This window comes from Candoia aspera, chromosome 6 (genome assembly GCF_035149785.1).
Source record: "Candoia aspera isolate rCanAsp1 chromosome 6, rCanAsp1.hap2, whole genome shotgun sequence".
Classification (NCBI taxonomy): domain Eukaryota; kingdom Metazoa; phylum Chordata; class Lepidosauria; order Squamata; family Boidae; genus Candoia; species Candoia aspera.
Genome location: NC_086158.1, coordinates 41,746,563 through 41,771,437, shown reverse-complemented (window position 1 = coordinate 41,771,437; position 24,875 = coordinate 41,746,563). Strand labels below are relative to the sequence as shown.

Genomic DNA, 24,875 nt, shown 5'->3' with positions numbered 1-24,875 from the left:
GACCCCAAATTGCACACCAACTGTCTGGGGGAGTGCTACCCTATAAGGGGTCAAAGATGACAACTCACCAGACCCCAGGGGCCAAAGGTCACTCCATCTTGTCAGGATTGAGTCATAGCGAGTACCTCACCTCACAGTGTCCAGGCACTGGGTAAACACTGGAATGACATCACTTGCCTGGGGTGGGGATGTATGTATTAAATTATGGGAATTGCTAATCTGGAACAAAAGGCTCTCTTTGTACTTGGAAAACCACAGCAGCATTGGCAGCCACAACATATAGCAGCCTGTACCTGATTTGGAATTTGCCCTTTTTTTGATATCCAGAAGATATATGTTAACTAATCTGGAGAATCTGGCTTGATTCCAAACAATACTTTGGAGAGTTCACCCACCTCTAATTGTTTTTCATTACCTTATTGAGATTTATATTTCCAGTATTACTCTGGGGCTTATGGAAGTACAATACTATATCATTGGTGCTCTTATAAGGTTATTCTGCTATATATTAATGTATTCTTACATTAATTAAAGGAAAATGTATGGATCCTTGGAAACATGTATGGGACAGCAATCAGAGAAAGAAATGAAACCTATGATCTTATTTCTCAGTTTCCTGTTGCCTCAGATTTTCTTTCCAATTGCATGTTTCAATACACTGCAAAGTTCTCTCCTGAACTGATTAATACATCTCCCTCTCCCATGGAAAACCATCTTAATATCTTATAGCTACAAAATCCCAAATTATAGGTGAACATTTTGCAGCCTATTGCAGGAATTAAAAATAAAGAGGATTAGTTCTGGCTCGCTTTGAATGTCCATAGAGTTCGTAATTTGCAATTTATGTTATTAACCTTTTGCGGGTATGTATTTGCAAGATTTGCCTGTGGCTGCTAGTAGAGTTGTTAAAGTACATTTCATAGCAAGTTCAGAGATGTCCAAAGATGTGAGCTTTGCCACACATCTTGCTGATTTCACCAAATGGGAAGAGAGAACTTAGGGTGGGGAATAGTAAGGGCAGAGAAAAGGTTTTGTTCCACTTTTTCCTGGTCTCTGGCTTGTTCTGATGGATGAAATCTGCCCACCCCTCCCTTCCCCACCACCTCATTCCTGGAGTCCTGTTGCACAACAGTTAGAGATTTAACCTTTAGAGTCTTTTCACAGTTGGAGATACAGTGCTGCATTGAAGACACAAAGGCCAAACACAAGATCTTTTGCAAGCAGAACTCTTGTTCAACCCTTGAGTTATGGTCCTGTCTTTCAAATGCTGAATGATAACCTCCATATTCTCAACATATAAACATATGGTATACAGACAATCATAGCTGTAGTCTTGCATCTTTACTTTGATTTGACTCCAACACTCATCCTGAAGTATCTCTCCTTAAAAATTTCTCAAGATTTTGTGCTTGCCACAATAACTGCTGTATACCACAGTGTGTTAATGAGTTCACATTTTGTTAAAGTCTCTGCTTTCCATTTTAAAGAAATTGCACACTGAAGTAAGCTCAAACCAGGAACTCTTTATTGGAGTACCAACAGATTCAAAAAACCTGATTGGAAAAAGAAAGTAACACTTTAACAGCAATCTCAGATGGAGACTTAAGCTCCAACTTATAATATGAACATGTAAATATGTATATGTATGTGTGTGTGTGTGTGTGTGTGTGTGTGTGTGTATAATCTGCTCCCTACAAATAGTAATATATCTGCTCCCTACAAATATAATATTCTCCCTACAATATATATATTACTATTTGTAGGGAGCAGATTACCTGCCAGACACTTTGGGCTGTGCAGGAAATCTGAAGATGAGAGCAATGGTGAGACTAAAACTCCCTTCTAAAACTGGGATGCTCAATAGATTTACAGCCCCATTAGTTTCCACAGTGGCAGGGGGAGAGCTGACCTTGCCAGGAGATGACCCACGCAAGCTTTGGAAGAAGATGCTGATCTTGCAAGAATTTACCAGGACCCTAGCCCATAATCCATCTGGCAATAAGTTAAATAATGCTCCATTTAAAAAAAAGCCCTCTCTTCCACATAATGCTGGGTTTATCTACCTGAATGCCCATTTTTCATTGTGGAACACAGCCTTCAGGGAATAGGCCAAATCTGTTAACTCCACTGTCAAAGAACAGTATTCACATGTTTGTGGTGGCAGTAACCTGGGCTTGCTATTAAAAAACAGCCAGCATATTTCTGTGCATGACAAATATTTTCATTTTAATATATAATACTTAATATTCTTATACTATTTGTAATATTATGTGACTCTGATATTTTGTCAAGCCTGCTTCTCACGAGGCTATTATTGCTAGCAACCTGCTGGGACACTCAGCACATGCAGGGAGCTCCTTTTTGAATGGAAGGACACAGCTTGGCTGACTTCAGACTAAATGACTCTTTTTCAACTAGCACCTGTTTCCTTTGTTTTCTGAACCCAGATTCCAGATTAAGGTTTTTAGGATTTAGAAAGGCACTGACTTCCTGTAATTGCAATAATATTGCTGCTGTGAAATAGGTTTTAGTTCAGTGTTTCTCAACCTTGGCAACTTTAAGACGTGTGGACTTCAACTCCCAGAATTCCCCAGCCAGCATGCTGGCTAGGGAATTCTGGGAGTTGAAGTCCACACGTCTTAAAGTTGCCAGGATTGAGAAACACTGGTCTAGTTCTTAAATTCTTTCTTTTTTTTTAAATAACAGGAGTGTGTGTTTCTGAGAGAGATAATTAGAGCTTGGAAAACAAGCCATGTGCGCACAAATCTTGCCCCCCCCCCCGCCTCAATCTGGGCTTGCAGCATCACAGCAGATGATGAATTCAGGTGTACAGAGAGCTGAATGCCTCCTTTATTTCGCCCGCCTGCTCTCAGCAGTGGCTCTCCTGGCGAGGGAAATTCCTCTGCTTCAGCATTAAAAGCCAGCCTCAAGAGGGCTGGGCAAAGATGAAAAGATCCCCAAGGCAGTAAACTCCACCTCCTCCTCTTTTTCAGACTTGTTTTTTACATTTAAATGTCTGCAACCGCAGCCTCCTGTTGTTGCTGACTTTGTGGTCGGTGGGAGGTCTCTGTTTTTTCAGGATGGGGCATTTCAGCAGTTAGACATCAGCCAGCTGAGGATCACTCACATCCTAGGCTTTCTTCCTTCATCATGGGGGTCCTTCCTTTGGGGAAAATATCTCTCACCTAGTAGCAGCTGCCAGATTGGCCAGAATTTATTGGTCTGAGTAAGACGGGGGAGATAGCTCAGGTGCAGTGGCAAAGACAGTAGTCCACCCTGATTCTAAGAATAGCAGACACTGTGGAGTATTGGATCTCTAGCCATGTGCCATCCTCAAGTTGCATTTGTAAAATTTCCAGACCAGTGAGAGGTTTAGGATGAGGAGGCTAAATGATGACCAGGAAGGTATCTCTGCATGGGCCTGCTGACAAAGTTCCCTAATGTCTGCTTTGCTACTAGTTTGGACTGTGCTGCTGCACTTCTGGATTGAGCTGTCCCTGGCCAGAGGAGGACAGTCATGGGAGCACTGCACAGGTAAGAGCTGGAACATCAACAGTTGTCCTCCTTTGCAAAAGAAGTGGAAGGAATGGCCACAATCCACTATTCTCTAAAAATAGTTGTCTTCTCAGGCTAAATACAAGGTCAGGCTGTAATGCTCCCCGCATATAAATGTAGCAGTTCCATATATGTCTAATCTACAAGCTTTTAAATGACATTTGATCTCTTTATCTAGGAAAATAGGATGATACAGATACTGTAGTTATGTGTCTTGGTTTGGTGCCTGGTTGATCAAAGGGCAGATGGAAGTGAAGTGATTTCCCTTTGCTGAGCTGAGCTCAGTTGGGGCAGCAGAGCAATCGCATGCGTAATTCATGCGTAATTCAAAAATCATTGCTGCCCAGAACTTTTCAGGGTCAGATTTTATTTAAGCTGCATTGAACAAGATAAAGAGACTCTTACTGAGTAAGGGGAAATGCTACCACTGGATTGGCTGAGATGGAGGTTAGTTTTTCTTTACATTTGGTGGCGTTACCTAACTGTTGGGAATTCTTTTGATGAACCTTCTGAGAACAAAGTTATTTTTTTGTCCTTACAGCTATTCAGCTCAATAAGCAATTTCAGTTCAAGAAAACTTCAATGCAATCCAAGCCCAGTGTTGAATTTTGACTCAGAAGTTGGCCTTGTTGTATTCAATGAGACTTTTCCCCTAATATTTGTGTTTGGGTCTACAATCTTAATAAACACACAAAAATACCATTGGTAGAAATTCTCAGTATTATGGAGGAAAAAAATTGCCCTCCTTTCCCATTTTTCCCCAAGCAGCTGCATTTTCAAATCTATGTTACTGAAAGTAGGAAAAGTGTGGGACTGTTCATATGTCTGAACATTGAAGATTACCCTGTTTTTAGCCATATTGGTATCAGTGATATTGAACTGGCTTTTACTTGAAAGCTTTCATTTCCTTTGCTTGTAGGATCTAAGCCTATAGAAGCCTGTGTTATATCAATTAAAATATAAGTATTTTTATATGTAAAGAAGACCCCACAGTTGTCACCTCTAATGGAGATGTTTGTTAAAACATGTTGGGCAATTTTGTTGCATTAATAATTTCATTCTTGGCATGTTTGAGATTCTCCTCCCGCTGGTGTTTTAGCCAGTTGTGCTGTCTTCCTTTCTTCTCCTCCTTTTAAGATAATTTCTTTTGGGGTTTTGCTTGCAATCCAGACATTAAATGCACTTTTTTCACATGTTACAAAATTCCTGGACAGAAGATACTTCAGTTTAGATATTAATGCACAGTCCATATCTAGATTATTATGAGTGAGGAATGTGAACATTTTTTCTTCTGTATAGATGGGGCAAGGACAGCTCTCCAATTTATAAGCACACAGCTAAAAACCTAAAGCTGCTGTCATTATACATTAATATCTGAAGGAGAAATGTACATTCATTCCTAAAATATAAGGCTTCTGTAGAGATAATTTTATTACATATAAAAGTCGTTTTAACTTAGAGGCTCAGTTTGAAATGTTTCTGCTGTTTTAGAGTTATTAATCCTAGTTAAAAACACCAGTACAACTGTCTTTCTTTTTATAGTTGTGAACAAGAATGCAGAATTCGTAGTCTAGGATTTGGGTTCAATACTAATTACATAAATATGATCCACTGCAAACTTCAATACTTATTCCTTGATTTTCAGGCATCTGGTGGCACCTTTTCCGATTGACAAATCTTATTAAAAGGCATAAGCTTTGGTGAGCTACAGCTCAGAAATACATGCCTTTTAATAAAAATTTGTTAGTTGGAAAAGGTGCTACCAGGCTCCTGATTTTTTGCCACCATAGACTAACACGGCTCTCCTCCTATGTAAATTCATTCTCTAAAGCCCGTCCTACCTTTCTCTTGAGTTTTGTGCAATTCTATTTTTCCCAGCTTCTCAGACTGATCTGTAAACAATTTTAAACAATTGCTTTTGATGTCCTCACATTTTTCTTCCTTCAACAATAAAAAAACCCCAGAGTACTGAGAATCAGTTTGAACCACCAGTAATAGTTATCTAAACCCATATCACAGAGATAAGGATAGATTCATTGGACATTTCTCAGTTGCCCTCTGAAACTCAGCTGAATAGAATTGTTCTTCAAAGTTCTTTACCATTGAATTATGCAAAGCATTTTTCTTGTCTTTGAAATTAGAAATAGATTTTATTCAACATAATTCCAGTGATGAGTAATGACTAATGATTTTTTATTCTGCCTGTGATTTTGGACAGATTTCACTTTGTTTCCCTAAACTTTGTAATTCACCTAACTGAATCCCATGTATTTAATCAGTCACCGTACAACTGATCCAAGATAAAGCAAAACAAAACAGTGTAAAAAGCTAAATTGCATTACTAAGTAAACTTAAATTATTCCTCTAACTGTGCCTTTAATAAGAATCTTCCATATCTGAAGCTGTTAATCTGAGATATAGAAAAGTGGTATTGTATTAGATTGTTACAGCTAAAATAGCAAAACATGATTTGTACTTTTATATTGTACTGTTGGAGCAATCTTTAGAGATACACAGTCTCAATTTGATTTCAGCCTTTTCCTAGATCTTCTCTTAAATGATTCAAATAATTGTTCAATGTGCGGGTGAACATTATACGTGTTGGAGATGATAATGCAAAAAAAAAAAAATCCATTAAGTGCAGTAGAAATGTATGCCATGGATTAGAGCCAAACTTTGTTTATTTACTCTATATTTAGAGTAGATCTACTGAGTTCAATCACTCCTTGATGTTTATTTTTAAAGTCATAGTCACTATTGGAATCTGCAGTTATTTAAAATGCATCCAACGAAAAGGTGAGAGAAAGTATCTCTGTATGATATAGATTGTCTTTTAATCCAGAAATCTTTTCTCTAATGCAAATGTAAAAATTAGTGTGTTACACTAATGTACAATAATAGTTTAGTATACTAATTTCATATTTTACCCCTTCCTATGGATGGATTTTGTGTGATGGTAATTTGCGACATCCTTTAGGGCTCTAATTTAGACATACGACTTGATTCCCATTTTCAACTGCCTACATCTTTTAAACAATGGATTATTAAAATAATAGAGTTTGCAACGATGGATGTACTAATAGATTGTTAATGTTGTTAATGATAAACAAAAGCTATCAGTATGTGGACACTTTTTTGAATTCTTGGAATTCATGTCCCTACATTACGTTGGACAAACATTTTGTTTTTGTAAATTACATTTTTATTGCAATTTCCTTTTGACTATATTCTGCTTAAAAAATTAATAGTGATCAGGTGATGGTAGGTCTCATGCATATTTCAAAACAGTACAAACTGGATATGTTACAGATATTGATGACTTTGTTAAATAATAGCAAAACTCAAGGCAAACAATAAGTATAAAGATAATTGGGAAAGACTGTCAGTATAACTTGAGTGATCATCAATATTTCCTCTCTTGTCAACCAGTCTGATGCTGTAATATAATTGGAAGATTATGAAATAATCAATTTTTCAGATCTGTATTCGTCTCTGTGAATGTATCAAGTCAAATAAAGCAATGTGCGGGTGAATATTACACATGCAGGAGGTGATAATGCAAAAAACAAACCTGTAAGTGCAGTAGAAATATATTCCATGGATTAGAGCCAAACTTTATTTATTTACTCGATATTTAGAGTAGATCCACTGAATTCAATGTGATAAAAATTAACCCTGACTAACTGATGAGGCACTGGACAACCAAATCTGCAACCAGGCTTCTAACAAACAATATTAAATTGATAATGTCATATATACTTCATGTGAATTATGAGAATTCTCAGTTCCCCTCTTTTACAGATCAGTTTATCAAGAAAAAGTCAGTTTATTAGCTTATTTTTATCTTCCTATTTCTGTTCTTGACTATCTTGACTTTCTAAAAGGAATTAACCTCAGGACATAAATATGCAAGCATCAATGTGTTATGTTTCTTGTCTCTATTGATGTCATTAATACTTACCAAGAACTTTTGATGTTCAGCCAACCATATTCTGCATAATACGGAGGAAATGGATGGAAGATCTATGGGCAAAAATCAGTGGTTTTAATTATTCAGAAAATAATTTCAGTATTTTACAACAGAGTGGTTCCTTTGAGAAAATGTAATTGAATCTCTGCCAGTGTTGAAATTGTTACAGTGAATAACAATTTCACTAATGATGGTAATATAGAAAGTCTGCAAACTCAAGTCTTGCTTTGAGGACCATTTCTGAAATCATGGCCTGCTCAGTATTCCAAAGGTCTCATATACACAGCTTCCTATGGCTTGCTGTTAGGTTGAGAAGCTTAATTTTAAAGAATTTGACATATTCAGCAGGAGAAATGAGCCAGTTTGCCTAAGTCTGGGAGCAGAACTGAATCCTCATTAAGGAATCATGTTTCTGCAATATTGCTTCTATCTTGTAAGACCTTATTGGCTAGCCAGGAAGCTAGTAGGTTGGCATGTTGATATATTGTGTTACTAACAGTATGAAATAGTGATTCTCCCTAATGTCCTGCAGAATTCCTTTAGCACACCAATTGAGTGCCTCAGTCACTGTTTTTCTACAGATGTTCACTGCAATGATTGGTTGTGTATCAGCATACTAGTGAGATGAAAATGAAGCAGCTTTGTATTACACAATGTAACTTAATGTTTCCGAAATGCTTACACAAGTGATATCATGAGCACATTCTCTCCTTTGCTCATGTGGTTTATGTAAACATTTTCATATAGTTCATATGGGAACCCAGATATTTCAGAGTCCCAGTGTCTTTAATTTGGATGCTAATGAATTTGTGACTTTCTAAAAAAGGTGGATTAACATCATCCAAAATAATTTTTAAAAGATTAAGGAATAGGGAGGAATTAGGAGGGCAAAAACATTACTCTCTTAAAATTCATAATGCCAGATTTCTTTGTTGCTTCCATTGTGGATGTGAGCTGAGGGGAGAGAAAGAAGCAACTATCTAAATATATCTTAATAAACATAAATCTTACAATAAAAATGGAAACATGTGCTATTTCTGCACTTGCCCAGAAAAATCAGCAAAAAATGAAACAAATTAGGTGTTTGAACTGGTTAATCAAAAAAAAGAAAGAAAGAAAAGAAAAGAAAAGAAAAGAAAAGAGAGAGAGTATGCAGTACAAATTTGCACTGGTTGCTCAAATACAGAGAAGGAACAAAGAACAGAAGTAAACAACAGTTATGACCAGATTGACATAACAAGGGAGATAGTATGATTGGTGTTTCCTATTTAAGCCTTTCCCAAAACGGTGTCCTCCTGACATATATCTTGACTTAGCAGCTCACAAGAATACCACAATACTCTGATTAGCAAACCAGTTAAGCATGTGGCAGTAGAGCCTGTTTGGTGTAGTGGTTAAGGCATCAGTCTAGAAATGGGGAGACTGTGAGCTCTAATCCTGCCTTAGGCACCATGTGGCATACCTATTAGGTGGATTCACAGATGGCTTGCAAATGGTACTCAAAAAGTACTCATAAATGGTTCCTCTTCAAATTAAAGTTAGGTATCAAATGGGGTTCTATAGGTGCTGGGCCTGGTACACTTCAACATGTTCATTAATGATTTGGCTGGATGCAATGCTTGTCAGAGTCACAGATGACACAAAATTGTATGGGCTAGCTAAAACTAGAGAAGTGGGCTGAAAATAAAAGAATGTAATTTAACAGACACACCTGCAAAGTTCTTCACTTAGGAAAAAGAAATCAATTCCCAAATAGAGAATGAGGGCTCTCAGGCTCAGTGAGAATCCAGTTGAAAAGGATTTTGGAATTGTAGTTGATCATTGACTGAATATGAGTCAGATAAAAGACAGATTAATTTTAGGTTCACTGAGAGAAATATTGCTTCCAGATCAGGGAAATACTGTAATTTCCATGTTAATCTGCACTGGTCAGACATCACCTCAAATAACATACCTAATTTTGGGCACCACCATTTAAGAAAGATTCAGAGAAACTGGAACAAGTACAGAAAAAAGCAACAATGATGATCAGATCTGGAAACTGTGTTATGTGGAGAGACCGAGGGAACTGGATAGCCTTGAAAAAATACAGCTAGGAAGAGATATGACAGCTCTTTGCAAGCACCTGGAGGGTATCACTAAGAAGAAAGTCAAGACTACTCTCTATTGTCCCAAAGTACTCTACATCCATCCAACAACTAGCAGTCTTCAGGAAGGCAGATTTTGGCTGAACATCAGGAAACACTTTTTAATGGTAGGAGCATTTTGGCAGTAGAACCAATTAACAAGGGTTGGTGAGGAGAATCTCTTCAGAAGATCTTTTCATGTACAGGCTAGACAACAATCTGGTGGGGATGGTTTAATTTAAGCAGAGGGTTGGACTTGACCTAACTGGTCCCTTCCAGTTTTGTGATTCTATGATTTTATGTGCTGGGCTATGACTTTCACCTTCCCTAGCCATGTTGAACTGGCTGAGGGTAATGGGAATTGTAGCCTGATGCATCTCAAGGTATCCATGTTGGGGAAGGCTGCACTAGTTGAATGCCATGCCATGTGATTTCTAATGATCCTTATTACTGTTCCTTTGTTTTGCATAAGGAATCCCACTGGCTGTGGGACGTTGTGCTCCAAATAACCTTCATGTACAGCAATGTTTCTCAACCTCAACGATTTTAAGATGTATGGACTTCAACTCCCAGAATTCCCCAGCCAGCACTGGCTGGGGAATTGAGGGAGCTGATAGTCCATACATCTTAAAGTCACTGAGGCTGAAAAACACTGATGTACAGCAATACAATGTATTCTGATTTTTTTTAAAAGTCATGTTTATACAGGTGTTGAAATAGAGACTGTTATGATGAAGGTTATACATGCTTCTGCAAATGAAACATGGTATGTCCACTGATTTTTAAAAGCCTGTGCTGAAAGGCAACTTTATGCCTCCCCACTTTATCATATTTAGGATTCAGGAGAGCTACTTTTGGAGACACAGTCTCATTTGCTTTGCTATGCGAATAAGATTTTGACTCCTGTGTAATTTGAGAGCTTTTGAAAACGCTGCCCCAGGCATTCCCTTTTTATTATTTTTTAATTAATTTTGAAGATATAATTAAGACACATAATGCAGAATATAAGACCAATAGAGTACAAGTCTAAAAGAGAAACAGGAAAGGCTAAAACAGTGCAGGAATGAACAAAAAAGCACCAGTGACTTCTGACCTTTTCCAGCACAGGTATAAAAGTACATAAAAGTTAATCTCTTACTATTAATTAAACATTTAGTAACCTTGTATCTCTAAAATCAAACCATTCAATTATCAAAACCTAAAATCAAGACTTCATTATTTTGCGTTACAAGCAAATAGTCCAAGAGTGGCTTCCAGATGTAAACAACTCTAGTGACAGTGTGTTCTCTTTTCAGTGTTGTCAGTTTAGCCATTTGCACCAATTCCATCAACATAATCATCCAGTCCTCCATTGAGGGCATTTGTGCATCCTTCCACCTTTGAGCATGTGCCCCAGGCATTCCCTTGATCTGTATGAAGTGAGCATCCTCCTAGCTCTGTTAAAAGTGAAAGAGGGTTCTAGCCAGAATCTTCACAGCATAAGTTGCAGAACTTTCTCTCAGATATCCTCAGTTCTTCTGTAATTGTTGATGAAATTCTGCATAACCCTTGGCTGGCTTTAATTATTAAGGAAGTCTCTGTAATGTAGGAGGTGAACTGAAAAAGACTGATTTGCCTTCTATTTTACATCGTTTTAGAAAGAGCTGCTCTTCCATTGCTGAGGAATCAGCCTAAAAGCCACAGACAGCAGTGGTGGGCAAAGTCTTTGTGATAACCTACCACAGTTATTGCTTTCATGGAGAACTGAACACTTTGGCTGGTTATGAAGGAATGTAATTCCCACATCCAAGAACAATGAAACTGATTTTCCAACACAAAATTATTTTATTTAGCTAATTTAGATGTTTATGCTTTTCCCCTTCAGAGGTTTTGAATTTAGACCATAATTCTCTCAATACACTCAACACAAATTATCTTTGTTTTGAAAAAGCGTGGCTAAGAAAGGCATGAAATGGGGAGAGCACAGTTTCTTTCCCTTCCCTAGTGCAATAAACTCTATAAACTTGAGGATACAGTTAAGTGTTATTCTGAGGATGACTTCATATTATGGATATGCAAACAGTGCTACTCACAGTGTGTTGGTGACCAAACATCTCTCCTGGAAGTGTTAAAGCTGCTGCATTCCCTGGAAGGTCTGTATGGTTGTTTCAAAGGAATCTTCACATGCGTGTCCATGCACAGGCAACACTTGTGCTGGGATTATGCATGCACACGGACACCCAGACACATAGCCTTCAGTTCTGAAGGACATAACTGCTTTAACACTTAAAAGATAATATTTCATTAATGCTAACATGCTTTTGAATGCTTTGCACAGCCCTATTTCAAATGATGAATGAAATAATTAAGCTTCATTGGGGGTGTTGCTGCTGCAATGGCTCAGGGTTAAGCTTTTTGGCTGTATAGGCAAAACATAGCAATTAACTGAAACTAAGGCTTTAAAAAAGGCAATACATTATATAGTATGTCAGTCACGAACATTGTGTTGTGGGCCAACAAGGAATCAATAAGTGAAGAAATCTAAAGGTGGGTACTCTCCTGATTACTAAATGAACCCTAACTTTATGACCAGTCTTCCATATCCCAGTCCTTCTGTAGCCAATTTAAAATGTACCTTAAATTTATTTGAGCTGTGTTGAGTATTTGGGGATCTCTCCAGACTCTAGGACATTATGAATGGACATGTTTATATGAGTACACAGAATTTGCCAAAAATTATCAGGCAATCATTTGCCTTTTCTGGACAACAGCTTCAGACAGAAAACCCTCAGCCAACTAGTGTTTGCTTGCCAACCAATATCTGAGAGCCTCATCCATACTCTGATTTCTTTTCAGATCATTTCAACCTTACAACCATTGAAGTTAATGTTTAAATATCCATCACTTTCCCCTCTTCCCAAAAATAAGAGATAAATGTTAATGTCTCCCCATGTTTCAGGATGAGCACTTCTGTTGACTTCGGAACTCCAATGCTGGCACTTCTCTGTTTGTGGTCCTTTACCTAATTATGCCAACAGACTGCTCTGATGGACTCTCAGAAGGCAAACCAAAAATCTCCAGTGAGAGCAGAGGCTATTCCTTCAGATAATTTTTGAGGCAGCATTTGCTGCCTTGAACTGGCATTTTCCTACCCCTGGATACAACAGTGCTGGCAAAAGAAGATACCAAAACATCAACAACACCACTCCCCAATTATGTAGTCATGTGATCAACTTGCATGAATACCAGGACTGTTCCTTTGTCTGGAAGACCTCCTAGCATGTTTTGTGCAGGATTTGTTGGAAACACTGCAGATGAACTTCACATGTTGTCTGCACTCACCAGATGGTTTCTGTCAATGTAACTTAGCCTGTTTAGCTCCCCCTCCCCTCCTCTCCATGTAATTCCTCAAGAGATTTGCTTTCCTCTATGAGTAAAGTTTGGGGATTATTTGGTATAATGTTTGGAAATATTTTCATGTATTGGCCAAAATCTATATAGCCATGATAAAGACAGCTAGGCCCAAGATTAGACCTGTTGGGTTTTAGGAGAACTGTTAAAACCCATCTTTTTAAGAAAGCCCTGTGAAGGGATGTAGTATAACCTCCATCCTAGGATGTGTTTGAATATTTTTGTTCTTGGTGACCTTAGTTTGTTTCTTCGTAACATTTGTTGTTATTATTTCTCACTCTAGTTAATTATTGTATTAGTTTTTTACCCTTTTACTACAAGACGGAAATGTAAGAGTCCTGCTAGACTAGAGTGGCATATAAACCCAGAAAATAAATAAATAAAAACAAATAACTCTATAGTATAATAAGGAGAGAACCAATGCTCTCATTTCACAGCTCATTTTGGTAAATCTATTAATGAATATAACCAACAACAAGTGTTGCCCATCTATTGAAATATTTGTTCCTCCAAAATAATGCTTTGGGGATGCTGGGAAATTGGAAGGTATTTTGTAATATCGTACCTCAGGTGTAATCTTTGTGCAAGGATGAGGCTAAAATTACCTAATCAAAAGTTCTAAATCAAGGGATGCCTTAAAGTTGTGGTTTGTGTTCAGATTAGGAAACATTCCTATTTTGTTCAATATAGCAGGTCTATACTCACATCAGAGCCCCTCCCTCCCTCCCTGAATAACAGAAATCTGTCCAACATAGGCAAGGAGAGACAGTAAGGTTTGCTGATCCACTTTCAGCCTTATGTCCATTCCAATTATATTTCACTTACCTTTGCAAAGACAACCTTGACATTTTTGTCTCCTCCTTGCTGATAGCTGATCAATCCTTCCCATTATTTGATTCGTCTAGAAGATACCTTGTTGTTATCTTTTAATAACCTATTGTCTTCCCATAGTTTCAGTAATTTAACTTGGTACTTTCTCTGGCATAGAGCTGCGTCCCTTGGATCTTCTCTCTGAAGCGGTTCCCCTGAACTGGGTGAAAAATGGAATACGAATGATCCAAATACAAGGAGCACGTGGCTTCCAGCTCTCTGCAACAAGCCCTCACTTCTTCAGTTTTCCAGCATCACGGATTTTCATTTACTGTGACTTATTTCCAGAGGAATTCTCCATTGTGTTTACTATAAAAACTTCCCATATGCAGTTCAAGGTAACCATGTAGTAGATTTTATCCAAGATCAGAATTTTTTTAGTCAAAATTAAGATTACTGTAGTATTGGTGTATACTGTTTATAATTCAGATGTTATATTCTCATTAATTTAGCAAGCTTCACAACATCATTCAGGTAATTAAGTACTATCTCTGATGAAAAACAAGAACACCTTTAAGCATATTTTTTTGGATGCAAATAGACTCAGGTGCTTGATAGTATCACTGTGTATTATTAAACCAAAATTATGCCGCGGCCTATAAAAAATAATTTTCAGGGCTTTAGGCAAAGATACACCTTAGTCATAGATGACACGATATATTTGTTTATTGATTGAACTTAGTTTTTTTAAAAATTACTTCCCTTTAAGAACACAGAACTTTGAGAAACATCCTGGGGTTTGAGAGTGACTTTTCTTTTATGGACTGTGAAACTACAGGAAGGAAAATTAATTAGGGATTAATCCCAAGAATGCTTATTTATACATAAACCCCAACTGAGTCAATGAGCCTTACTTCCAAGTAAATCCTTGGATTTATTTAGGAACAACAGGAGCCACAAATGAAGAGAAAGTGGAATGCAGTAGACCAGGGTTCCTCAACCTTGGCAACTCTAAGCTGTGTGGACTTCAACTGCCAGAATTCCCCAGCCAGCTTTGCTGGCTGGGGAATTCTGGGAATTGAAGTCTGCACAGCTTAGAGTTGCCAAGGTTGAAGAACCCTGAAGTAGACTGTTCATCCAGTATGACACTGTGGGTAAGCTAGGAGACCTGGATCCATGTCTCCTCTTAGCTATGAGCTCGCTAAGAGACTTTGGACAGTATATCTTTTTCAGCCCAGCTTGTGTGAAAATGATATGGGAGAAGGAAGGGAGACCCATATGATCTATGTTAAAGGGCTATAGGAAAGGAGGGATATAAATATATTCATAAATACAGTTTGGAGAGATAACTGGTATAAGTAGATTAAGTAAGCAATCGTATTTTGTATTATTATTTTAACACAACTACAAAAAAAGAAAATAAAACCTGTGAATGCAAATAAAACAAAATATAAAAACCAGATAAAATAGTACACCAGTGGAATGCTGTAGATATGGTGTACCCTAACCTTAGCCAAGCCTTTGACAGAATCTCTGATAATATTCTCCTCCATAAAATGGTAAAATATAGATTAGATGATACTACTATTAGATGGATTTACCACTGGCTGAACAGCCACATCCATCAAATGCTCACTAATGGCTTCGCATCATCTTGAGGGGAAGTAGGGAGGGGGAAGTAGGGAGTGAAGGGACACAGGGCTTTGTCCTGATCACTGTGCTGTTCAACATTTTAACAATGACTTGGGTGAGGGAGTTGAAGGGATGATTTTCAGATTTGCAGATGACACATAGCTGGGCAGAGTGGCTAACCCTTTGGAGGAGAGAGAGAAGATTCAAAAAGCTCTCAACTGGCTTGAGCAATGGGCATCATAAATAAGATAATATTTAACAGGGAGAAATGCACTATTCTACATCTCGGTAGGAAAAATGAAAGGCACATATACTGCATGGAGGAGAACCTGGCTTGGCAGTAGCACATGTGGAAAGAATCTGAGTATCCTATTTGACTACAAGTTAAGCAGGAGCCAGCAGTACTAAAAAGGCAAATGTTATCTTGAGGTATATTAACAGGAGAATCAAGTCAAGCCTAGCTCATGGAAAGTAATTGTTCCATTCTGCTCTGTCCTCATCAGACCCACTTGAAATACTCCTAGTTCTGGCCATTACAGTTCAAAAACAGCAATGGCAAACTGGAGGAAGTTTAAATGGGTCTGGAAGCCAAGCCCAGTAAGGAATTATTTATTGAATATGTTTAGCCTTGCAAAGAGACAAATATAACTATCTTCATATATCTTAGGGTTTGTTACATAGAAGGAAGTGCAGATTTATTCTCTAATGCCCCAGAGACCAAGGCCAGAATGAATGGGTTAGAACTGGAAGGAATGAGTTCAGACTTCCTGGCTGAATGAGCTGTCAGCCAGTGGAACAGTGGACTAGACTAGATGACCTCTAAGATCATTCTATTATTCAAACACAAAAACAAAACAAAAAATACAACAATAATTTCTATATAAGCACTTTAACAGCTCAGTTTCTAAGCAAATTATACTTTGACCACATACAGTCATATAGTTCAGTCTTTCCTTGATGTCAATAAACCCCCAGTTCAAAGGCTGAAAGTTGACACATTTCATCAGGCCAAACTTTGGTATGCGGTACTAAAGTGTCTTTCTAGGAAAACAATATGATTTTTTTGTAACAATCCAAGCACACCAAATCAAGCTATTCTTATATAGAAACATTTCAAAATTTTGGAATATAATTTAACAGCACACTGACATCTGTGATCATACTTTCTTTACAAGAACCTGGTTCACCATGGTAAGAACGTTCAACACTGAGAAGCTATTGGTGGGCATGTCCAAAGCATGTGTACTAATGTATCTTCAAATTTATTGCATTTCCAACATAAGAAGAACAGCAACTAACCTGTTTAAATGTCTGCTGAAAAGTCAAATACACCTCAGAAAGAATTTTTAATGAAGTAATGTTTTAAGACAACAAGAAATGTATTCAGTTTGGTCTAGTGGTTAAGGCAAGACCGTGAGTTCAGTCCTTAGGCATGAAAGCCGGCTGGGTGACCTTGGGCCAGTCACTCTCGCTCAGCCCAACCCACCTCACAGGGCTGTTGTTGTGGGGAAAATAGGAGGAGGAAGGAGCATTAGCTATGTTCGCCGCCTTGAGTTATTTATAAAAAAAAATAATAAAGGCGGGATAGAAAATAAAAAATTTAAAAAAAAAATAAAATTCAGCATTTTTAAAAACCAGAGACCATTGATTTTATAATACATGAAGCTATTCCAAATTTCTTGTTTATTACCCATATTTACTTTAGTAAAGTACTTGAATTATGGATAAAATGTCATTGTTGGTTTAGCTCTAAAAGATTTTTTTTCTAATATGTTCAAAACTGTAGGGGTTTTTGAGGCAGCCAGTGCATCTGGTCCAAACAAACAGTGTAACAAATGCTTCAGTTGAATGTATTGCCATTCACCTATTTTGGCAAATTACGTTCTTTTTGCAGTCTTTCGAAGGTTTTAAAAGTAGCCCTTTAATGTCTGTGCACTACTGAAAGTACCTGTGCAGTAGTATTGTACTACATTACAAGAGGGAGAATGAGTGTCCCTGTTGACTTCTGCCTCTGGTCCTATCCCAGCCCATCATGTGGCCCCCAACACTTACCTCACAACAGGAAAAAGATTGCCAGCCACTGCCACAGTGAAACTGACTTTCTAAATGTGTCCCTAAAATCCGGAATCTGAAACCTTTGATATTTTAAAATTGGACCCAGATTAAATAATCAGAACCATTAGTGAAGGCCAGTGTGATGAGAGTCGTGATTAGCACATTATTTAATAACTTCTTCACTTTGTCAGTATCGACTGTATAAGCATAAGAGGCAACTTTCAAACAAGAAGACCTACAACGAATTTTCTACAAGAACCTACATGTACTGATATTTCGTATTTAGCATGCAAGCTCTCTTATCTAATTAAAATGGTTGTTTTAAAATACAGAGCATTTAATCTAGCAGCGTACCACTGTGTTGCTATAACTGATAGTAAAGAGAAAAGGGGAAGAAAAAAAAACAGCTCAGCACCGATGCAATAATAATACACCTGTTATTCACAACTGATAGCATTAATTAATTAATTACTATTTTTATCAAATTGATTTATATGCCACAAGCTTCAACATGATGCTTTGACTGTGGCTAATATTAAGATTAAAATGTTACCATATGATTAAAAAGTAACAAAAAGCAAATAAAATAAGATCAATAGAGCCAGTCTGGTGTAGTGGTTAAGGTGAAAGGTGAAAGGTCCCCTGTGCAAACACCAAGTCATGTCTGACCCTTTGCGGGGACGCCGCTTTCACGACGTTTTCTTGGCAGACTATACAGTGGGGTGGTTTGCCATTGCCTTCCCCAGTCGTCACCTTCCCCAGCAAGCTGGGTACTCATTTTACTGACCTCAGGAGGATGGAAGGCTGAGTCAACCTGAGCCGGTACCCGAGAATCCAGAGTCCGCTGGTATCGAACTCGGGTCGTGGGGAGAGTTTTGGTTGCAATACTGCCGCCTACCACTCTGTGCCACATGAGGCTCATGGTGGTTAACATACCAGGCTAGAAAACAGGAGATTGTGAGTCCTAGTCCCACCTCAGGCACAAAGCCAGCTGGGTGACCTTGGGCCAGTCTCTTTCTCTGAGCCCTAGGAAGGAGGCAATGGCAAACTACTTCTAAAAACCTTGACAAGAAAACTGCAGGGACTTGTCCAGGTAGTCACCAGGAGTCAAGACCTACTTGAAGGCACACACACACACAAAAAAAAACCACACATCCACCAACTCACACAAAACAAAACAACTTCATAGTTCTAAGAACTAATTTGGTGTTGTCCTTCTTCTTACCATTGGCTGTCATGAAAATACATTTTTTCTGTATTACACTACAGTATTACAGTCAGCTTTGCTCACAGAATAAGATGCAGAATTCCCAGAAAAGATGGATCTCAAAAGAAAAGAGCATTCTCAAAGCAATAACATAATTCCTCTGTCAGAATAGGGCAAAAATCAATGAACACATTCTTTATATCCAAATTGTCTTTTAAGGTGTTTGCATGACTGCTATATTTTTATACACCTGGAAGTGTTTACAGTGAATAAGCTTTCATTTACTCCAGTCCAAAGGTGATCAGTTACAGAAAACAAAAGCTTGGTGGAGAAAAAGGATTGGATTAAACAGTGAAAGGATCTGTGAGCTTGATTCTGGTGCTGATCACAAATTCCTGGGCTCAGTATATGCTCAGCCTTAATCCAAGGTGTTCCTTTTATTTATTTGTTTGTTTGTTCGATTTCTATAGCTGCCCTTCTCAACAAGTGACTCAGAGCAGCTATAGAAATCACATAAACAAACAAACAAATAAATAAATTTTATTTATTTAGTTCCTTTATCATTAGTGCAGCATTTCTCAACCTTGGCAACTTTAAGATAGGTGGACTTCAACTCCCACAGCTGGCTGGAGAATTCTGGGAGTTGGAAGTCCACCTATCTTAAAGTTGCCAAGGTTGAGAAATGCTGCATTAGTGTATAACCACCTGTCTGAGACACTATTTTGTATTATGCCAGAAAGCCTGCAGTGAAGGCACGTGATGAAATGTGCATAAATCTTTGGTCATCATGGTTAGCAGTGGACACCTATGTAGACAACTCCCCAGTTCTCTCTAGCTTATATAACTAGAAAAGCCAACCCAGATCCCTATATTTTTTGTCCACATTATGATTTATTAGGAAGATGGAAATAAATAAAAAGGAGCGAAAATGGTCATGAGTGTATAATACATGTGTACAACTGAAATTCCAGAAATTTCAGTTATATAAGTTGCATTAGTGCCTTTCATATGTATGCTCAGTGTTTAACAAATGTCACAATAATTGTTATATTTTCTAATCCTCTGAATCCAGGGATCAATGTAGCTTTACAGTATTCTTACCTAGTCTAAAGCTAATATAAGAAAATAATGCTTTTCAGGCTAACTGGCTTCATTAACTGTGTTTTCAGAGAAACGAGTACATCTTCACAGTTTTGCATGAAAACAGTGACACGCTGCAACTTGGACTCCGATATTCACAGAGTAAACTTCACTTTCTCTTCTGGAGCAGAGACCTTTTGAATGGTTGGCAGACACAAGTTACTTTTCGGGATGTCTTTTTGGCGGACAACCAATGGCACACGCTTGTATTGGCAGTATCTCAAGGCATCTTTTCTCTCACTGTGGACTGCAGCATCCCCACAGATGTGTACGTGAAGCACGTACAATTCAGGGGTAACCATAACCACCACCCCTGAGTTAGGTCTGCAAGGGGTTTGGCACTCCCCAGCTGGGCGCTCATTCAGTGCATATTGATTTCTCTGTGAGAGCTATTTTCTCACTTACATAGGACAGGTTTTTCCCCCCAATTCCCCGCACATCCCAAAGAAGCATCCCAATGCTTTATAATCTAGAAAATGTAGTTGCAGATATGGTAGGTAACCAAAGATGTGATATATGGATGTTATAATTCTGTTACAGTAATCAGGGAGCATTGATAACACATACCAATTTTATTCATAGCACAGGACTATTTGTTAGACAAGGCAAAATCCATATGAATATGTGAAAGTACTACATTGTTGAAATTGCACTCTCCCTGCAAGAATCCTAATCCTTAACACCCCGTGCTACAAGCACCAACTTATGGAAAGTACATTATTACAGTATAACCATTGTCTGGTCAACTCAGGATTTTCAAAGGATGGGAAACAATAAAATATTGTAGGGACATTAAAAAAAATGCCATTGAACAAGGCATGGACATTTTTGTAGCACAGACCAGTGCAACTGGAAGCCCTCCAGGAGGGGAAAATTAGTTTGATTGGCAATTAAATGCAGATTGCCTGACTGTCAGTTCCCAAACATACACATGAATTGCTACGCTAGCTATGCTATTACCACACGCTTCTCAAGTTTGTGAGTTCAGAAGAAAAATATTTAAAGACAAAGTGTACACACAGTGCATGTAACAATAACAATCATCACAAAATGCATTTGGTATGTAATTATATATATTTGAATAAGCAAATATAAAAATGAATATATTATGAAAATGCATATTTTGTGTGAACTTTGAAACAATTTCTGACAGCATCAGAAAGAGAGAAGACTGAACTTGATGCTAGAAAAATGAGCCAAATTCACTTATTCCAACTCCAGGCAATCCAGACAATTTAATCAAAGTTGTACTTTAAATCAGAATGTTCTCATCCTATATTTGACTTTATAGTTAGCAGTCATGGATTCACATAAGCTTCCTTTTTCACATATTTTAGGATTGCAGATACCACTTTTCCAACATTCTTGACTATGACAGGAACCCGATTTTACATAGGAAATAGAAGGAGAAGAAAAGGATTCTTTACTGTGAGTATATCTTCTGATGTTCAATGTTCTGAGGAGGCTATTATAGTTATTCAGGTGATAGTTATCCACACTTACTATATTTGGATTGCAACTTTTCCCCCCCTATACATTCATTTAGTTTCATATGTTTTTCTGTCAAAGCTTCTCCACAAAGAATCTTGAGAGTTACTGTTTGATGACAGGGAGTTGTTAGGTGTTCACAGTCCCTCTATGAAAATACAGTTCCCAGGATAACCTTGGAAATGGAAATCGGGATGAAATCGAGTGCACAAATTAGAGCAGTTCCTATTTAGAGCAGTTCCTGGCCACTATTACCAAGTAAATCATTTTAAGTCTACTTCACTTATTTATTTAAAACATTTGTATAACCACCATGTTAAAACAACTGTGGGAAGGCATTGCCACAAAGAACAAGTGTTCTCTGTCTTTGCCACTGGTTCGAGTAAGCTGATCTCTTCTTCCCCCCAGTCCCATATTATGTATAGGCATTTAAATGGAGGCATTAATAAAGACTGACATTTCTGCAATAACCAACAGTACATTCTGTTTAGGCATCAAAAAACTCTCAGTGCAGGCAAAGTTCTGCAGAAGATCAGTTGAACAGATCTGTTCTTCCCATACCCAATTACACCAAGAGAAGCCCGAGGCCTAATCCTATAGGAACACTATGACTTTCCTTCTTACCTGGGGTGTTTTCAAATAAGTTGAAGATACATCGATAGAATGACTTCTCTTCTATTTTGGATTACTGGTTATCTTTTTTTTGGCCATTTTTTTCAGATGAGTCAGCAACAAACTTTCTGAACAGATGTCGCAACAAATAACATAGTATCTTCTCTAATTAGTATTGGGAGGTATGACTGAGTAAAATATAAGCTTCTTTCTTCTTCTAAACTAATGGAAGAAGTGTTGAGAGTGGTTGAAAAGGGTATCTGGTTCAAGATAAGTTTGGGTTTAGGAAGGATGGTGTAAAAGCAGTCAAAGAGAGTACAAGATAGAAGTGGATGATAAGCATACAAATGTGATGGGGAGTCAACCAAATACTCAAAAGTATCACTACAAACATCACCTAAAGAAATCTCGAAGTCAAAGCAGAGTACCTGAGATTAGAAGGAAACATGGATATAAACATGGATATAAAGCATGGTGGAACTGTGATAATCAGTAGAATTCAGTTCCCCTTAGATACTACATTATTTCTTTAAAACATTTTTACAGCTTTACAAAATTCCCAGGGTGGCTCTTAAAGTCATACAAAGAAGATAGATGACAGAAGAATGAAAATCTAGAGAGACAAAACTTGGCAATAAAACAATAGAGGTCATTGGTATAATGGCAAACATGAGCAACTTAAAAGGTGTTTACCTGGTGGTGGAAGGACACTAAACCCAGTGCCAGAAGAATGCTCTGGGGAGGGCATATCCAAAGAGATGTGATGAAATGGTAGTTTCATAGTATTCCACTAAAGCAGTGTTTCTCAACCTTGGCAACTTTAAGATGTGTGGAGTTTCTACATTAAATTCTACAGCAGATAAAAACAGCCTTGTAAACAACCAAGTTCTTTTGCATTCAGAAAAGCATAGTTGTTTTTTCAAACAATACTTTGCAGGAAAAGGCCTTTTCCCTTCCTAATGTTTTGCAGTATAGCTCAGCAGTCATTTACTTCCTTTTTAAACAATGTTGATTGAAATGTTCTCTACCTTTATCAGACAGAGCTTTTTAAAGTTAGGTAGAATAAACATAAAGTGAAAAACTACTAGCTGAAGTGGTTTATGCTGATTTTATCTTGCTCTTTTAAGCGATAAATTTAACTTAGGCTGTGATTTCAAAAAGCTCAAAGCAGACATCTCAAGCTTGAATATAGTGAAAATGTAAATGGATTCACCATGTCTGTTGGGCATGTATGCGCTTAGTATAGGTGACTGGAAGAAAAAAATTACATCAGGGCTAGAACTTGCTGGAATATAGTACTGTAGTCCATTAAGTAAAGGTAAAGGTTTCCCTTGACGTAAAGTCCAGTCGTGTCCGACTCTAGGGGGCGGTGCTCATCTCCGTTTCAAAGCCTTGGAGCCGGCGTTGTCATAGACACTTCCGGGTCATGTGGCCAGCATGACTCACGGAACGCCGTTACCTTCCCGCCGAAGCGGTACCAATTAATCTACTCACATTTGCATGTTTTCGAACTGCTTGGTGTGCAGAAGCTGGGACGAGCAACGGGAGCTCACCCCGCCGCGCGGTTTCGAATAAGGAAGGCTGAGTGAAGAAAGATCGATGCTTTTGAACTGTGGTGCTGGAGGAAAATTCTGAGAGTGCCTTGGACTGCAAGAAGATCAAACCAGTCCATCCTCCAGGAATAAAAGCCAGACTGCTCACTTGAGGGAATGGTATTAAAGGCAAAACTGAAATACTTTGGCCACATAATGAGAAGACAGGACACCCTGGAGAAGGTGCTGATGCTAGGGAGAGTGGAAGGCAAAAGGAAGAGGGGCCGACCAAGGGCAAGGTGGATGGATGATATTCTAGAGGTGACGGACTCGTCCCTGGGGGAGCTGGGGGTGTTGACGACCAACAGGAAGCTCTGGCGTGGGCTGGTCCATGAAGTCACAAAGAGTCGGAAGTGACTAAATGAATAAACAACAAGTCCATTAGGGAGTTGCAAAATTAGACCTATAGTAAGAGACTGAAAGTAAATTTTGACAGCATTCTATTGAGAGAAAAACATTAAAAGGGTTCAGATTATGTATCTGTAACTTCTTTGATACTTTTCCTGATGAATGAAAGTTTTAAAGAAGCTATCATTCCAGACTAGGGGTGTACAATTGGAGGTGGGGAAGGGAGGACATTCAGGGTCACACTTAACCTGTTGTGAGGGTGCTCTGGATTATACTTCAAAAGTTAGGGACCCTGAAGTTAAACCTTTTTGTTCATTTCACTTACACTGGATTATTTAGTTGGAAGAGACCAAAATATCTGCCCCCAGCTAATGCAGGACATCAGTTAGAATTCTATATCATAATAAATGTGCAACTCTTGGTCTAGTGGTTAAGGTAACGGGCTAGAAATCAGGAGACTGAGAGTTCTAATCCCATTTTAGGCATGAAAGCCAGCTGGGTGACCTTGGGCCAATCCCTCTCTTTCAGCCCAGCTCGTCTCACAGGGTTGTTGTTGTGGGGAAAATAGGAGGAGGAGGGAGTATTAGGTATGTTCACCACCTTGAGTTATTTATAAAAATAATAAAGGTGGGATAGTAAAATAAAAAAATAAAAAAATAAAAAAATAAATAAAACTCTTTAGGTGCTACCTTGCTAATAGAATGTTCCTTCAGGATAAGGCTCTCAGTGTTTTCTGAGTTATGCCTCAAAGGATAATAGTTATTACTCCTCTGTTACATTGGCTTGCCCATTATCTGTAAATCAGAAAGAGTCTGTAGCAGCTTTTGAGACTAGCAAGCATTATCATAAGGCATAAGCTTTTGTGAGCTGCAGCTCAGTACATCAGATGCATAGATTGGCTTAACTGATACAAAATATATTGGGGCAAGTGGGGGAAATTGGGGGGAGGA

At 38.1% G+C, this 24,875-nt stretch overlaps 1 protein-coding gene across 1 annotated transcript in view; it reads left to right on the top strand.

Annotated features, from left to right (window-relative positions):
- The first annotated feature begins 3,440 nt into the window (after nt 1-3,440).
- The window catches only part of TSPEAR (thrombospondin type laminin G domain and EAR repeats), a 37,106-nt gene continuing 15,671 nt past the window's right edge, over nt 3,441-24,875 (top strand). The window contains exons 1-4 of the mRNA XM_063306125.1: nt 3,441-3,534; nt 14,029-14,249; nt 19,915-20,153; nt 21,223-21,313. Coding sequence (XP_063162195.1) covers nt 3,441-3,534; nt 14,029-14,249; nt 19,915-20,153; nt 21,223-21,313 — 645 coding nt within the window. The remainder of the gene's footprint in view (nt 3,535-14,028; nt 14,250-19,914; nt 20,154-21,222; nt 21,314-24,875) is intronic.